This window comes from Micrasema longulum, unplaced genomic scaffold, assembly GCF_059751315.1.
Source record: "Micrasema longulum isolate JH-2025_06_02 unplaced genomic scaffold, ASM5975131v1 h1tg000604l, whole genome shotgun sequence".
Classification (NCBI taxonomy): Eukaryota; Metazoa; Arthropoda; class Insecta; order Trichoptera; family Brachycentridae; genus Micrasema; species Micrasema longulum.
This window is the reverse complement of record NW_028277800.1, coordinates 319,190-335,292: the sequence shown is the minus strand read 5'-3', so window position 1 is coordinate 335,292 and position 16,103 is coordinate 319,190. Positions and strand designations below refer to the sequence as shown.

The following is a 16,103-nucleotide window of genomic DNA, read 5'->3' as shown; positions in this document are numbered from 1 at the left end:
TGTCTTTAATTGGAATTCACGTTTACCTAACTTCCCTGCAAAATTACTTGTTTTAATCCGTTATTTTTAAGAACCATCTTAAAGATCACTTGGCTGTAAACACATACCACAATATCTAACACAATGACAATAGTAGATTGAGTTTTTCTACTGACATTTGTTGGTGGAATTGCATTTTAATTATAATAATAAAAATATGTATGTAGTTTTATTCCACTTTTATTTATAAATTTTTACCAGTGACTGGGTTTCATCGTGACCGACCAGTCTGACGATGTCGGTCACGGCGAAACCCGGTCACTGGTAAAAATTCATAAATAAAAGTGGAATCAAACTATTTACGTATTTTTATTATTATAAACAATGATAATGTTTATGTTTTTTCAGATACATATAAGAAATGTAAAGTACCATGTGATCGCCATTGATGCTCAAGATTTGTTTATGAACCGAGTCACAAGTGTATTTTGTAATGAAAATATTCATACAGTCATTATTTAAGTGTTACGAATCGTATTAATTTAGATTTCAACCTAACAATTAATTTCTTTATAATTCGATAAAATAGCATAATCAAAACATCTAAATATTCAGGAGAGCCAAAAAACTAAATAAACACATTATCTTAAAACCATCTAACTTTTTAATGCTTTAGCAATGCCGATGTGGCATATAATATGTATATTTAGATTTGTCTTAAAAATGATGGAACATTTTGTCATAAAGAAAAATGGTAAAAATATGACACTATTTGAGAATCGGTGGCATTTAAATAAGTGTAAGCGTGACGGGTAAATTGTAAAGCTAGAATTAAATATTTTTTTTAGCATATGAGTTTTTTTATGATTCATTCTGTATGCTTAACTAAATATAAGATTTTTTCGAGTTATGACTATTTTATCGGATATACGATATGTATTTTAATTTTAGTATTTAAAAGTAATTCCATAATAGTATTTTATGTATGAATCTAGTGAGTTTTTTTTTTTTTTTTTTTTAATGTAGATGTAGTAAAACACAGAATAAAATATTTATCATTGTTCTATCTTAACTATATGATAATCCATAAAATACAAGATTATTGCCCATCACAACAGAAACCGGCGACCAGTAGCTATTTATTTTTTGCCACCCTACATTTTTCATTTTTTAAAGTAATTGTACGTCTACGTCATTAATTTAATCCCACAAACATCTATCAAAAGTAAATGTATTTTATGTGTCTAAATGTCTTGTCATTTTTCTAACACAAAAACAATTGTTTGCCTACAGAGATGATTAATTTTTAAAGAAACCATGACCCACCAGCAGGGGCGAAACTTATGCATTCCTCCAAAAATAAATATAAATATCCAGCACCCAGCACTTAGCCCGTTCCCAGTGAATGAAGAAACTAGCAGATTACATCGGCTTATGTCTGCATACAAATATGTATACTGTATTTAAATTCTTAAAACCCAGATGCTGTTTTTTCCTTCTTAAGTAAGCTTGCAGATTACAGATATCATCTGAAGATTGTCTATTTGAAAAATAGTATTTCAAACATGATTTCCTGAGGCCTATTTTTCTTCAATGTTATACAGTTGACATACGACATAGGGCATATGGCGCTCGACATGGCCCCTTTTGTCATTTTTCATTGATAAAAAAATTGGCACAGTGCTTTGTGTTGACATTTCAATCATAATGATAATAATACCTACTAAATATCTTTGTGGCATTTTTTAAAAACTTTTGTACAAATGTTTTATAAAAAATAGTGTAGAAGAATATAGCTACATTTATCACGAAGTTACGAATAATGCTGTTTGAATTGATTTGATAGACTATTGGTAATAATCTTCTATTGTCAACAGCTGAAGCAGAGAGATGATGTTCACAAAACCACAGAATAATAGCCATTTACATATTACTTATATGTACCTGTATGTAGGTACAAATTAATGAACATTTTTTGCAGATTGCATATCTATTAAAAAAAACACTCCTCACCACTATCCACCAGCCTTCATGGAAAAGCAAATACTAGTTCCATATTTTGATACATGATAGTATATCAATCAAGCCTTAATAAAGTGGTGTAGTTTTCATAGCCAAGATAGACTGATTTTATATAGACTAAACCATATACTCGTATGTATATATTGTGTGAATGTATTCTAAACTACTATTCATCTCTAAACTGAATGTCCTGGGCAACCAATCTACCATTATGATGCCATTTTATTTATATTCTACATTATTAAATGTTAAATAAAGAATGTGTAATAAAATAGTTTATATAATTTAATACATATCCTGTTGATTTTGCCTTTGTGTTAGTTAAAACGATTTATTGTGTTATTATATTTATAATTTTGTATTGCTTTAATGTACCTACAGCAAAAATTAAATAAACTGTGTAATAAAAAACTATTAAAATAAATAAATCATATTTAATGTAATAACAGTATTATTGATAGTTTTATAAGTTCAGCATTGATAATATTTCAGTGATAGGCGAGCAAATGTTTTCGGTATCAAGATTTAGAAGTTTCTCTTCTTGAATCGTAGCCAATGAAACACCAAGTTGTTCAGCCAGCACGATGGGACTGAAGACTTGAAACACGCACTTTTGTAAATAAGGGATTAAATCGTCTATGAACAAATTACAGCTAGCTATAAATAACTCCTTTTCCTGGGAAGAAAATGTCTGCTGCTCTCTGTGATAGTACGATGTCAACACTTTGGAGACAGATGTCAAAGACTGTGATAAGTCAGAGAGAACTCGTCTCGCCAGACAAAGTGGAGCTATCATTCTTAAGCCATTCAAAGCTGTCAGCAACCCATTGCAATATTCGGCCAAAGGATAAAAATCCAACAAACTCTCCGGAGGAGCATTCTGATTAATATCTCCTTCTGGAACTTTTCTCGTCATCTTTCTATTCATTTTGTAATGTTTCATTTCAATTTCAAACTGCGCGTCCGTTTTCCGCAGTGACTTTGTGAACTCGTTGGCAGTGATATCTCTAAAAAGCGGAGACATGACAGCTCTCATATCTGCTCCAACTCTCCCAAAGGAGAGACAGAGATACATGCACTGGTTTATGAGAGACTCCAGCGAAGATTCATCTTCTTGAGCAGCGTTTTGTTGTAAAATATTAATCAACCTATTAACCTAAAAACAAATATTTACTCAATTAAACTATTTCTTAAATGTTTTAATACTTCCAAAATATGAATGGTGTTCTTCTGAGGCTAATGTCCGGTGCCGAACAACCCGAAAGAATGCTATCAGTATCTAAGAAGTTTATTTTTGAAAGTGTTTCTTAGTACCTTATCTTTGAGCCAACATGACAGAGCTGCCATTCCATTGAGATCGTCAGATTTGAGTTTAGCGCCCTGAGCTTCCGATAAAAATATTGCCTTGTGTTGTGTGAGTATATTAAATAGATGTATCCTATGAAGTTCAACAATTTTCCGAAGATGTTTATCATCTGTAATCATAGAGGAACGCATAAATTGAGGCATTCGCTGGTTTAATTAAATGAAATGTTTACTTGAAAAAACTCATTTCTTTGAAGAAAAAAAAAAGTTTAAAAATCTGACTTGTTCGTAGGTTAATACAATATTATCATGATTATAATTTACACGTCTTCAGTTTACTGAATGATTTATCAACAAACCTAGAACTTCTCACCTACAGAACATTATAAGAACTGACGATTTAAAAAGAAAAAATTGTTAAATAATATTATAAACTCACTGTCCTCGTTGGTAGCTTCTGTTAAAGCAGTGTCAAACCATGCTCCTCTTGCCTTCAAGAAATGCAGTTGTAATCCATCACCGACGCTTCTAATTTTACTAGCCTTCGTAGGATACCCTGTATCCATATCTGACAATCCTCCGCTAGATTCATCCATAGCCGATTCATAAACTGAATTAGCTCTTCTCAAGTATCCCAAGACCTACAAATAAAATTGCATGCATTATTTGACCTAATAATGAAAATGCAAAATTACTGTGATGTGTGATGTGACAAAGTACGTGCATTAATCAATCAACCAAACTGGTGGAAAATATATTATGATTACCTGAAGACACTGCGGTAAAGGGAGATCATATCGCAACTGGTTAAAAAGATGATGAAGTGTTTCGAACCAAAGCCTTGTTACTTCGGATGTTATATTCTAAAACGAAATGTGATCAAATTACTATCTGATAAGCAACCTATTCTCTGCTTTTTGCTTTTTTCAATAAGTAGTACATTTTATACAAAATAAAGTATTACATATATACTAAGATATATTGGCCAAACTAAGATATGGTATCAAAGCATGGGGTCATTCAACAATCACAAACATAAAAATGATACAGAGTTTACAGTATTCCATCGTTAAAAAAATTGTTTCTAATGATATTTATAAAATAAGGAGTAACAAGTGTACTCTATAAATCTATAAAGGCGCTGCCGGTTCGAGGAATTCTGTGGCTCTGTATCAAAAGAAAAAGTGATAAATTCAAAAATTTATTGGAACATGGTTATTACACAAGATTCACACAAAATGAAGGTTTAGTGATTCCAAAGACAAGCAACAAATATGGGAAAAGAACTCTAAAATATGTGGTTTCAGTTATGTTCAATTTGTTACCAAACAATCTTAGAAATGGCACTACCAAAAGTGAAAAGGGCAAAATAATAGACTGGCTATTCGATCAGGAGTTTATACATTAATAAAATTTAATATTTGTAAATATAGATATATATAAAACAGAATTTATAATTATGTAATATTCTCATGGATATTTATGTGTGTATATGTATGTTCATATGTATGTATGGTGTATATATGCATGTGTATATATGTATTTATGGATATGTATGTGTGCATGTACGGGTATATATATATAGATATGGATAAAGATATGATATAGATATAGACTTGGATATAGTTATAGATACGGATATGGAAGTAGATATAGATATGTTAAGAAATAATGTTTTTAATAAAATGCTTTGTGCCTATTAAATATGTACACACTTCTGTTTTAAATTTTGGTACTCCGGTTTTGTATTTATTTTATCTTATAATTGCGATATCACTAACTTATTTTTTGCTTTTTTTTACATTTTTCTATATATTATTTGAAAGCATAAATTATATGTACTTTTTTTTCGCTCCTTATATTTAAGTTAGTAGTAATTATTATTATACAACTATGTAGTGTTATCATATGATTTAATGCAAAGGATCTTTACCGACAAGCCATATTAATTGGCTTGGTGTAGATAATAAATAAAATAAAAAGAACATAAACAAAAGAAATGTGGGTATCTATCTCAGAGTAATAATGCGTGAACCTATAGAGAAGCCCTATCACTATGTTTCATAGAACGCAAGCGATGTTGGTTTGTTGGTAAGCAACCAATTAGTGGCCATTTTGTTTTGTTTCACAACATAACGGTTCGATCGGATGCTTTTGTCGATGTGCTTGGCTTTATTTGTAAATAACTTGGATATTTACATTATGATAAATAAAAATCGACTATGGTGAATTGCAGTATGTTTGGTTGCAGCAGTAGAAGCGTCAAAGGTGTTAAAGGAGTCAGTTTTCACAGGTAATTGATTCTGAATATTTTCCCATGATTTACATTGATTTTTGGCATTTATTATCCCGACACGTGTATTATGTTGCTTAAAAACATTCCTTATATCAACATATTTATTTCAGATACTATGTTTTCTCAATTTAGGAGATAAATTTGTGAATTAAAGTATGTTTACTGTTGATTACGGGCAATATTTTGGGGCCGCACTAGACATCCATATAAAGTTTAAGTTTTTATCGAGTAGAGGTCGATTCAAATTTTAGTCGAAAATAGCAATGTTAACCTTGAAATCGCATCTAAAATGATGTGTCCAAATTTCAGGCCGCTACAACTCGCCGTTTCGGAGATGTAACGGACAAACAATCAAAACAATCAAAAATCGGGTTGTGGTCCTGTGGCTAGTGTCTCGGACTAACGGACCAAAGGTCTGTGGTTCGAATCCCACTCTACCCCAACTTGATTCCATTTTCTAATAGTGAGTTATTTACAACTCGTTGAAAATGGCCCTCAAAATGAAATATTTGGGTAAATCATAAGAACGCAAATATTTCTTTTTTAAAAAAAAAAACTTAATACAGGACTTTAGTTCCATGGAGTTGGGATTTATGTCTCAATAAATGTAACATAAGTATATTGTGAATAAATAAACAAAAAAATAAACACACATGTATTTTCTGTTTTATAAAATAAATATAGGCAAATTATAGAAAAATAAATTGGAATAACCCTGCAATAATAAATACACAGGTACATATTTGAAAATATTTACAAAGCAAATTAATATCCATTTGGCAATTGTTTTGCTGCGAACTGTAGCTAACTTAATACCCAATAGTCATAGAATGGTTTTCCTACGTTTGGGCTCCTCTATACCTTGGCACATTATTACTCTGAGGTATCTATGCATTAGAAAAAAACATTAAAGGTTACTGGAAGAATATAATAGGTACCTATCACAAAAAGTTCTAATGTTAGAATGTAAATGAAAAAATTCATCTTATGTTTTTATATTAGCTCTTTTTAAAAGTGCTAATAAAAAAACATAAAAATTCAAAAGCATTTAAGTTACATAAATGGTAACACTATGAGCCACACAAGTCATTTTAACAGCTACCGTTTGTTCGGTGCTTTTTTGTAATTTTATAATAAATTTACTATCTAAGCAGGATAAATAAAATATTGTTTTATAGCAGACATAACTTTCATAATTAATTATATTACTTTTTAATATATTTAGCTTGTTTGTCAAGTCTAAGAAAAAACAACAAACAAATTGTAAAAGAGTTATACATGATTAAATGTTTATGGATTTAAATATCTACATTTGAATTTTCAATCACACAAAGCTTTAATAGGTATTTATAATAATTTACCTAAAAGTGGACAAATGGAAAGCCAAGTTCGTTGACCATGAGACATGCCAATCAGTAAATAATTATTAATATTTGCATTTACCTGAATGGCGTCCAAATCACTGTATCTTCTAGATAAATTTCTTATGTAGGAATACAAATCGAGGGCGCTTTCGTAATCGCCCTGATTTAAGGCTGTCTGCATAATAGTAGGTAACTCCAAAATACCAAGCAACTGCTCACTCTGATACTGAATTTGGTCATTACACCTGAAATTAATTATCTGGTGTTTTAAGAATCTTAAAAAAATGTTAAATAATAATAATAAATATATTTCAGAAGTAATTCTTTTTTAAAACTGATAACATCACATTCCAAATAAAATGAGAAACATTAATAGATGACTGGGTATAATATGAAAATATTTAAAAAAAATAGTACAAAACTCGTAATATTATGCACCATTGCTTCTCTCAAATCACTATTACATTCTTTTTTTATTTTATATTTAACATGTTACAATTTTTTTACAAAAGAAATACATGATAAGGCAAAAGTATCTATGAAGAAAACAAAACTAATGCCACATCAAAAAATAAATATAACAACTTTAGTCCTTTCCAGTGCAGCAATGTAGAGTAACATTTAATCTATTTTAAAATATTATTTAATTAGCACATTTCTTCTTTCAATAAATAACTTTTCATGGTTACATAATATTTATTACAGTAATTTACATTTTGTTATATATACAATATTTAAAAGATGGTTTTTTAAATATTTTTATTGAAAACATTATTATTACAGGGACACAGTTTATAGTGACACAACCAGGAACGACCCATGCCTGTGAACCTGCCCCAACTCGCTATAAAATCCGTGTTGAGTCGGGGCACTTGTAATGCATTCATAAACACATGCACATACATACACCCATACATATATATCACACAAATTAAAATATAAACACATAATAATAAATTTGAATAGAGTTGCAGAACGATAAATTAAATAAAAGCATAAGATAATTCATATCATATACCACTGTTACTTAAATCCTAAGTCAGTAAAACTAGAAATCAACTCACGTCCTGGAAGAGTTTATATCTGGTAATACAGTATTCTAAGTAATTAATGAAGTATTGAAACAATATGACAGTAATACTACGAAAAAACTGTTTTTTTACCCTCTGTCTTTTATGATACTTTTGGAAACACTCGAAAAGTTTTCACATTCTGTTATAAGATCCGGCATCTTGTTGATAACTTCATCGAGAGAGCTCTTTGATGCGTTGAAATCCTTCAAAATTCTATTTGAGCAATCCGCTGTTTCTACAAATGTTCTATAGTTCGCCAATGCCAATTCTTGAGTTTGTTCTGTCAATGTTTTGGTCTCGTCATTAAGGCGGATAGGCTCTGACAAGATTTGCTCAAATGTACACTTTCCCAACTTTCCGAAATATTCTGAATTTACAGGATCCGTAAAATCTAAAAACACCAATTCGTATTAGGTATATCACCTCTTAATAGAATTCTTCAATTTTGAAACATCATGATTATGAACCTTTTTAGTAATTACACAGGTCTTAACGCAACAATAAACCTTCTTTTAAAAACCTAGTTTTTTTTTTTGAAATAAATTGAAGATGCGAGTGGATGAAGGCATTATGTCGAAGAAATTTTAAAATGTTGAAGATTTTATGTACAATTCCAACTACACGATCAAAAAGTAGCAAAAACCCGATTTTGACAGTGAATGAAGGTGTTATATTATCAATAATTGTATTAACGTTAACCCCGGGTATCTCTGCGAGCAGAGCTGCAGAGCTTTTTAAATGTATGAAAAAAAAGATTTTTATAAAAACGAACTACTTTGAACGACATCACTAGTTCTTCCGAATCAACCAATGATAAATTGTTGTGATAGATTTCCAGTTTACGGGAAGCCAACTCACCGATCACCGAAGAGAACTTGTGACGTCACTAGCAGAGTAATTTCAAAACTTGATATAATAGAATTCACAAAATTTAAAAATAACCAAATAAAGATATAATCATTATTTCAAAACAATACTGTGCATGATAAACTTATCTTAAATAGTCTAATAGACTAGACTGTCAATAACAATTTTGAATATACAAGCGCCAATACTTAAAATCGAAAAAATGTATAATATAGTATCACAATTCTTATAGAGGTGCGCCAAGTACAAAATATCTCAACTATCGTTACCAAAAGTAGTTCCTGCGAAAATCATGTTGAATATATCTGAAGATTCTGCCTCTGAATCAGTCATGTTGATATTTTTTATTAGTAAATGCTTTAAAACAGAATTTACATAAAACAATATTGCACTTCAAAATAACGATCACGAATACTTGAGACGTGACAGATTACAGATTTTGACAGAAGACAGATGACAGAACCACAGATTAAAAATAATAGATAACTGAACCACGAACCAACATAACAGACCGATTTCACAATGGTCGTTTCACGCACACTGTCGCACACGATAAAATTAGGGTGGATTGATTTTTTAGAGCATTTTTTTTATTTAGTAGTCATTCTCAGGTAAATTTAGTTTTTTCCTAAATTGTCGGTCCTATAGTGTTCTGTTTAGTGCATTTGCTTGTTATCAAATAAAATATTTTTTTTACAAACATATAATTTACTACCCATTATTTGAGACATAATTAAATAAAACTGATAAGATTATATTTCCAAGTGTAATAAAAAACTAATCCACCCTATGCAATTTTATCATGCCGTGTGGAATTTTGCGACCGTAAGAAATGGTCATACCTGTGTCATAGACAGAAGAAGGGGTTTATTTTATCTATAACGCATACATACATTTAGTCTATTCCTTAACCTCAAAATTTAAAAGTTAAATCCGAAATGTCAAAAATTGTCAGAAGCCGGAGATTGGATTTAGACTCACAATAAATGAAATTTATTTACGATTTGTAATCAAATGCTAATTGATTTTCTAAAGTTGGTAGTCGCTGGCTTAATTTTATTAATATTTCATTAAAAATAAGTATTGAAATTTCATTGTTTAAAATAATCCAAACTTTTATTTATTTTATATTTTAGAATACATTTTTTTCGATATTCCAACAATGACTGGAGTTATATCTAATAGTAATCAGGAATTTGAGTCATTTGTTGATGTTGCCGAGCAGCAATGGAACCTCGTACGGAAGTGGCATATAAAAAAAGATTCGTAAGTTAAGCTTATGTTTTTCCATTATTAGTCATTACAGCTCAAACTGCCGATTTAAGGAAACGAAATAAATAAGAACTCCAGCCATCCGGATTCCCAAATATCTAAATCGTTGTCAAGAAATAAAAATATTAAAAATTTAATTTAACTTTGCTGGATATGTTTAAGTAAGTTGTTGATGTGATTCCAATTTGCTGTATTATTTTAAAAGCAATAAAAGTTCGCACTCATTAATCCGGATAATTGTAGTTTTACTGTATTAGATAAATGACTAAATACGCACTTTCTCCTGGAGTTTATAACTGTTAATACATTTTATAAGTTTGTTTTGTTCTATATTAACATACTTTACTACATTATTTTTTCATTTTATTTTAAATTCACAAAGGTAAATATGTACAAACATTTCATTTATAGTTTTCCAAATTCTATTCTTGTATAATAAAACTTTATTGATGACACATTACGTCTATTGTTAATTATAAGTTTGAAATCATGTTTAGTCTAGTATTAAGCATCTATTATAACTGTATTATTGTATATATGACTGTAGATTTCAATAAATAAATAAAAAATATATATATTTTCTTTTAAAAAAGCTGTTGAAATGGAATTGTAAAATTTTTCTTTCAATTATGCAAGATAATATATCATTTTTATTTGTCAATATAATATTAAACAAAACCAAAATTTTTATTTTTATATATCGTATTATCAGCGCTATTATTTTTTTTAGTTTTGTATTTCTGAAATAACTCCCCGTGTGACGTCAGAGGTTCTTCTCTGTCAGTTCTCACGATTGGTTAGTTTACGGTAAGCAAATCGGATATCCTTCACAGCTCTCATATCATTGGTTGGTTCATATGAACCAGTGACGTCGTTCAAAGTAGTGCATTTTTATTTAAAAAAAAATTTTTGTACATTTTCAAGAAACTTTGCCGTACAATTTAATACTCTCATTTTTACCGCGCGTAGGAAAACATTCTTTGTATCCAATTTCCCGTAGGACTGAAGTTCCTCATTACTAATTACTTTAATATTATTTTAGGATGGTTTTGCGGTATGGACCAATGGCTTTATCCGTAGCTAGTGGAATAACGGGATTCTTTATGAATTCACACTACAGGTCCAAATTAAAACTGAAGAATATCGGCCGAATGTCCACCTATGTCCCTCTGGTCGTAATGCCAGCAGCACTCAGTGGACTATTTCATCACGTGGTAATTATTTACTTATATATATTTTTTTAACATTTTAAATAGTCCTTTAAAAAGTACATTTATAAATAGTCGATGTATATATCGTCATTGCGCCTTGGAAACTGGCTATGTACATCCATTTTACTAAGTACGTTTTTTGCAATAAAAAATATTTTTAACAACAATCAAAATGATAATGTACCAATTTTCATAAACACATTACAATTAAGTACTATTCACGAAAAAAATACAATTTTCCCAGATATTATTCTATTAAAATCTACGGTGCTTTTCGTTTCTCCTGAACATTTTTGTGAAAAACACAGCTTATTTCCAAAGCGCTACGACAACATGATGCTTACCTTTAAAATTACCATTTCGTATAGAAAAATTACACTTTTTTTTGGAATGAAAATGACCTATTGAATTATTGGAAATATTAGCCCATATTATCGATACAATTTTGCCATTTTAATGGTAGCTGATGGATGCCTTTGTTTTCTTTGAAGTCCTTTTTGACTCAATGGCTACTCTTAGGTAAAAATCTCTTTCTTAGAGCCAAATCCCACTTGTAGTGTAGTGGTTGGTGTTGCCTACCATGCTAAGTGTCCCAGTTACAAGTCCTAGCAAGGTCAACATGAAATATTGGTTTAAAGGGTGGTTTTACTCTGCAATATTTTATTGTCCCTGGGCTGGCACCTGAAACATAAGACTGATCACCTTACCTTCACGTAATAGATGTTTGAGAACACATTTGGTGTACCGATGCAGTGCCCTATGCACCATGAGGTGCAGATAGGAGTATGATGATGATGAAACATTTTACCTTAAATATTTAAGGCACATCACCAGATCTGTTTTACGAATATTATATCGGAGGTATACTGGCAAAAAATTCTAACTCTCAAATCCCTGTTTTGAGAAGTCAAGCATTTAAGTTTTGTTCCAATTTTACCCTTTATATCTTATTTAAATATAGTTAGATGTTAAGTGCTCATTTAAGAACATGCTTTTAATTTTTCTGTTTCTTAATTTTATATTTAGTAAATATTAAGTTATTTAAAGCTTTTAGCCTGAGTAAAATACCCGGTATACGACTTAACACTTAATTTATTTTTAAAACTACAGATATATGTAATTAAATATGACTTAGTGTATTTTCCCAGTTTGTAGACCGTTAAAATTTTTACAAAACTGCATCATTAAGTCAAATCCGCATATTTTCGAGTTAACGCTTTTTGCCAGTATACCCACGATATATTTAGGTAGTTGATTTTTTATACTCGAGCAGATAGTTGGTTAGTTTTTATATTTTTATTTATTAATTCGAGGAGAGAAAATACAGCTTTACAATAATATTAATAACACATTACGTAAAAAAGCAAAAACAGTAAACGATAATTGCTCTCAAATTAATGGCACCAAAGATATAAAATAGAACAAAATAACAATAGCAACACAGGAAGAAGACCTTCAGCATCACCGATATATTCCTCCGCAATTACAACAAATAAGTCCTCTCGCAAACAGCAGAATTATCCATCAACTGCTAATCTGTTCTCATCCTATGTTCCAGAATATAATACAAAAAGGTGGTGAAAATGTTTACTATCCAACTGGCTGTTTTTCATTAACGTACACGTGCTTATTTTTTACTACCTAATATTTTAAATGTGAATATAAAATGTGGAATAAATAAAAATATACTGTTCTTCTAGTTTATATCAACGAAAATCATTGTATCACAAGAAAGATGTGCAGTATGTACAGAAATGAGAGCAGTTGCGTTACAACTGGGTGTTGGCGTTGTGTACCCATTAATTCTCGCTCCCGCAGCAACTTACATGGTAAAGAAAACATATTCATTTATAATACCGAAATATTCACCCAAGTGTCTGCGCAATGATTGTGACTTTAAAACACTGACAATTACTATGGAGTTTATTGTATTTATTAAACCCTGGAATAATTCTGTGGCATTCGGGTAAAGAAGTACAAGTTAGCTGATTGTGCAGGGGAGCCATTTAATGTTTCTTACTGATTTATTTCTCTAACATACACTCGGACACTATCATAGAATAACTTTAAATAGAAGTGGTACAAGCCGTATTGTGTTTCTTTTCATATTTGATTTTCATACAAGTTTCATGTACTTTTTATACAACATGAACTAATTTTATTATTGAAATATTGAATGAAATAATTATTTCCTAACTTGTATCTCTTCAACCAACCTTCCGTAGAACTTACAGAGTAGAACCGCATGCTTAACTATTTTTTTCAATTTTAGTGACATGTACCTCTACCTATATACCACAGAATCTATGACACCATTTATGAACATTGTGATCATAATATTTTAAGTATATCCAAATGTTCATAGACAAGGACTGGATTTCACCCTTTAGGGATAAATGAACCTCAATATTATGTTGATTGTAAACATAATTGAATCTGATTATAATCACTTTTGTTTCAGCTTGCTAATCGTTACAATTCGGTGAGAATTCCAGATATTCTGAATTCCGGCAAGAAAGCCCTATGGGACTTCCACATTAATACCTCTAGAAAATTATATACCAAAGTTCCCTTCATTATAGGCGCGCACGTAATATTGTCCGCGCTCATCACGTATGGAAATTTTCAGAACTTTTACAAAATTCGAGAACAAATGATAGAAATTGAGAAAGAGATGACTGCCAAGGGCTACTAAACTGGACTATTTTGTGTGATGATTTTAGGAGGTGAAGGGATGATAATTTGCAAAAAATGCACATCGGTAAAGTATAGTAAAGTAATACTGGCACTATTAAATTTAATTAATTACCGTGTGCCAAAATAAAATAATGTACTATCGGAACTTTTATCATTGCTTTTCAAAAATATTTGACAAAAGTAGTACTGAAACATTTTGAACACTATTTTATAATCAAAAATTTCTATAACTTGATTTTATTTTTTATGTTCGATTTGTTAACCCTCCCCTTACTGCGCCAAAGACATCCGCGCATTACGATGCTGTATAGTCAATACACATGCAAATAATGAGAGATTTTGAATCAGAAAAATTGAATATACCTAGGCAATTGCTTCGATCACTTATAGTTGAAGTCAAAAGGGATAATATTTAAAATCTAATTGCTAAAACCATTGTCGCAGCTCTAACAAAGAGACCGCCCCTAACAAAGGTTGGGAAGAAACTGCCCACATATGGCGTATTGTGGCAATGGTACAGGTTACTTTGCTACTGGCCTGCGTAACGCATGAATTTTTCTCTCACTCGCGGATAACTAAATCTGAAGCTATAGCATCGAGAGTGAGACAACCGTATTTTCGGTGCTCTTATATACGACGTACGAAACATTGGTGAACTTTTGAATGTATTAGTCATTCATCTCCGATTTGTTCAAAATACTTTTTCCGTGTCCAATAATAATTTGTCATTCGATAATAAATTATTTCAATCGATACGTAAGTGTACAACTGAGGAACACCGAAAATCTGAACCCAGTATTTATTATATTTATAGATATTAAACTTACTAGATGCAATGTAACTGGCTACACATCACCGGGAAGGGAGAGTTAAATGTTCAAAACTAATGAGAGGACCTACTTTTCACATAAATTCTGGAGTAGAAAATGTTCTTTGAGTACCACTGTATATATCGTCGCCGTTTAGGCAAAAGTTACTAACCCTAAAAAGTCCGTTTTGAGTTGAATATGCCATTCAAAGCATAAAATTATGTTCTTTGAGGGTGTTACCACCGCAATTAGCCGATCGTCGATTGATGCCATCGATCGATGTCGAGTGATCTCATTCAATCGACAGTTCCCACTACGCCAATTGACTGATCGTCGATTGATGCCATCGATCGATCTTGAATGAGATCATTCAACGTCGATTGACAGTTCCTACTACACCAAATCGATCGACAGTCAATCCATAATCGATCGATGTGACTTTTAATAAAATCTCAACAAGTATAAATCACTAAGGGCAGATGGAATTTATTTACAGTTTAGACAGATTTTTATCATTTATGTATGACAGTTTTCTTCCTAAAAACAACATTTTGTTTGTGTTTAGGTAATTGTATAATAAAACATAAAAAATAATCATGTTAAAAAATATATTTATCAAACGTATTTTTAACCACAAAATTAAATAATTAAATGTAATATTTCCTTTCTTTCGTTAAACTCTTGGCTTGCATTGTCCGGATTATAAACAAGCGAGTCAATAAACCAAATTTTAGCCACATTAAAAACCCTCAAGGCGAAAATGTATCTGAAAAAAAAGTTACAAAGGAATTTTGTTTTATTATAAAATTTCCAAAACACTAATCATATTTTTCCTCCATTTCCAGACTTTTAAATTGGTATTTCTTAAAATGATGTTTTTTGGGGTTAGTGACTTTGCCAGAATGGTAGCAAAATGTATATTTTTTTATTGTCCTTGGTTTTTTCATCGCTTACTGTATTTTTGTTCTAAAAACATTGTTAAGTTTTTATTTCATTAATTAGGCCATTAAATGTTGAAATCTATCATCCCTGTAAATTTGGGTGTTAAATTTATTTAATTATGTAGTTGTACTCGTATGCATATAGCTGTATTGTCAAATCTCTATTGACACAATAAATATATCCTATAGACTGTTATAAATAATGTGTTTTATTTTATGCATCATAGCTGGATAAATGTGGAGTTTTAGTCAATAACAGTCCAAGTG

The 16,103-nt window shown here is 30.6% G+C and overlaps 3 protein-coding genes across 4 annotated transcripts in view; 2 read left to right on the top strand and 1 right to left on the bottom strand.

The window, feature by feature from the left end:
- Window positions 1-1,228, top strand: part of LOC148280240 (DNA repair protein RAD50-like) — a 31,071-nt gene extending 29,843 nt beyond the window's left edge. The window contains exon 23 of the mRNA XM_088228691.1: window positions 388-1,228. The gene's annotated coding sequence lies outside the window, so the exon portion shown is untranslated. The remainder of the gene's footprint in view (window positions 1-387) is intronic.
- Window positions 1,229-2,418: 1,190 nt separating this feature from the next.
- Window positions 2,419-9,354, bottom strand: Cog8 (conserved oligomeric Golgi complex subunit 8). The gene is made up of 7 exons (XM_088228690.1): window positions 9,176-9,354; window positions 8,130-8,430; window positions 7,046-7,211; window positions 4,074-4,169; window positions 3,746-3,947; window positions 3,316-3,476; window positions 2,419-3,157 (listed from the first exon to the last, which is right to left on the bottom strand). Exons 1-7 carry the CDS (start codon window positions 9,237-9,239, stop codon window positions 2,465-2,467), a joined length of 1,683 nt encoding a protein of 560 aa, XP_088084816.1. The 5' UTR covers window positions 9,240-9,354; the 3' UTR covers window positions 2,419-2,464.
- Window positions 9,355-9,803: 449 nt separating this feature from the next.
- Window positions 9,804-16,036, top strand: LOC148280238 (transmembrane protein 126). Of its 2 annotated transcripts, none has more exons than XM_088228712.1 (5): window positions 9,804-9,944; window positions 10,043-10,172; window positions 11,221-11,392; window positions 13,090-13,218; window positions 13,851-16,036. In XM_088228712.1, the coding sequence occupies exons 2-5, from the start codon at window positions 10,069-10,071 to the stop codon at window positions 14,082-14,084; spliced, it is 639 nt and encodes a 212-aa protein (XP_088084838.1). In that variant the 5' UTR covers window positions 9,804-9,944; window positions 10,043-10,068; the 3' UTR covers window positions 14,085-16,036. The 2 variants fall into 2 exon arrangements, with proteins under 2 accessions (XP_088084838.1, XP_088084839.1); XM_088228713.1 differs by having other exon boundaries at window positions 9,821-9,940.
- The last annotated feature ends 67 nt before the right edge of the window (window positions 16,037-16,103 follow it).

Excerpts from the sequence above, each read along its gene's own strand:
- LOC148280238 (XM_088228712.1), top strand. The coding sequence starts at position 10,069 with ATGACTGGAGTTATATCTAATAGTAATCAGGAATTTGAGTCATTTGTT. Across the intron at positions 11,393-13,089 it reads GTGGACTATTTCATCACGTG|TTTATATCAACGAAAATCAT; the intron begins GTAATTATTTAC and ends CTGTTCTTCTAG. Across the intron at positions 13,219-13,850 it reads CTCCCGCAGCAACTTACATG|CTTGCTAATCGTTACAATTC; the intron begins GTAAAGAAAACA and ends CTTTTGTTTCAG.
- Cog8 (XM_088228690.1), bottom strand. The coding sequence starts at position 9,239 with ATGACTGATTCAGAGGCAGAATCTTCAGATATATTCAACATGATTTTC. Across the intron at positions 7,212-8,129 it reads AGTATCATAAAAGACAGAGG|GTGTAATGACCAAATTCAGT; the intron begins GTAAAAAAACAG and ends AATTAATTTCAG. Across the intron at positions 3,948-4,073 it reads CTTTACCGCAGTGTCTTCAG|GTCTTGGGATACTTGAGAAG; the intron begins GTAATCATAATA and ends TTTTATTTGTAG.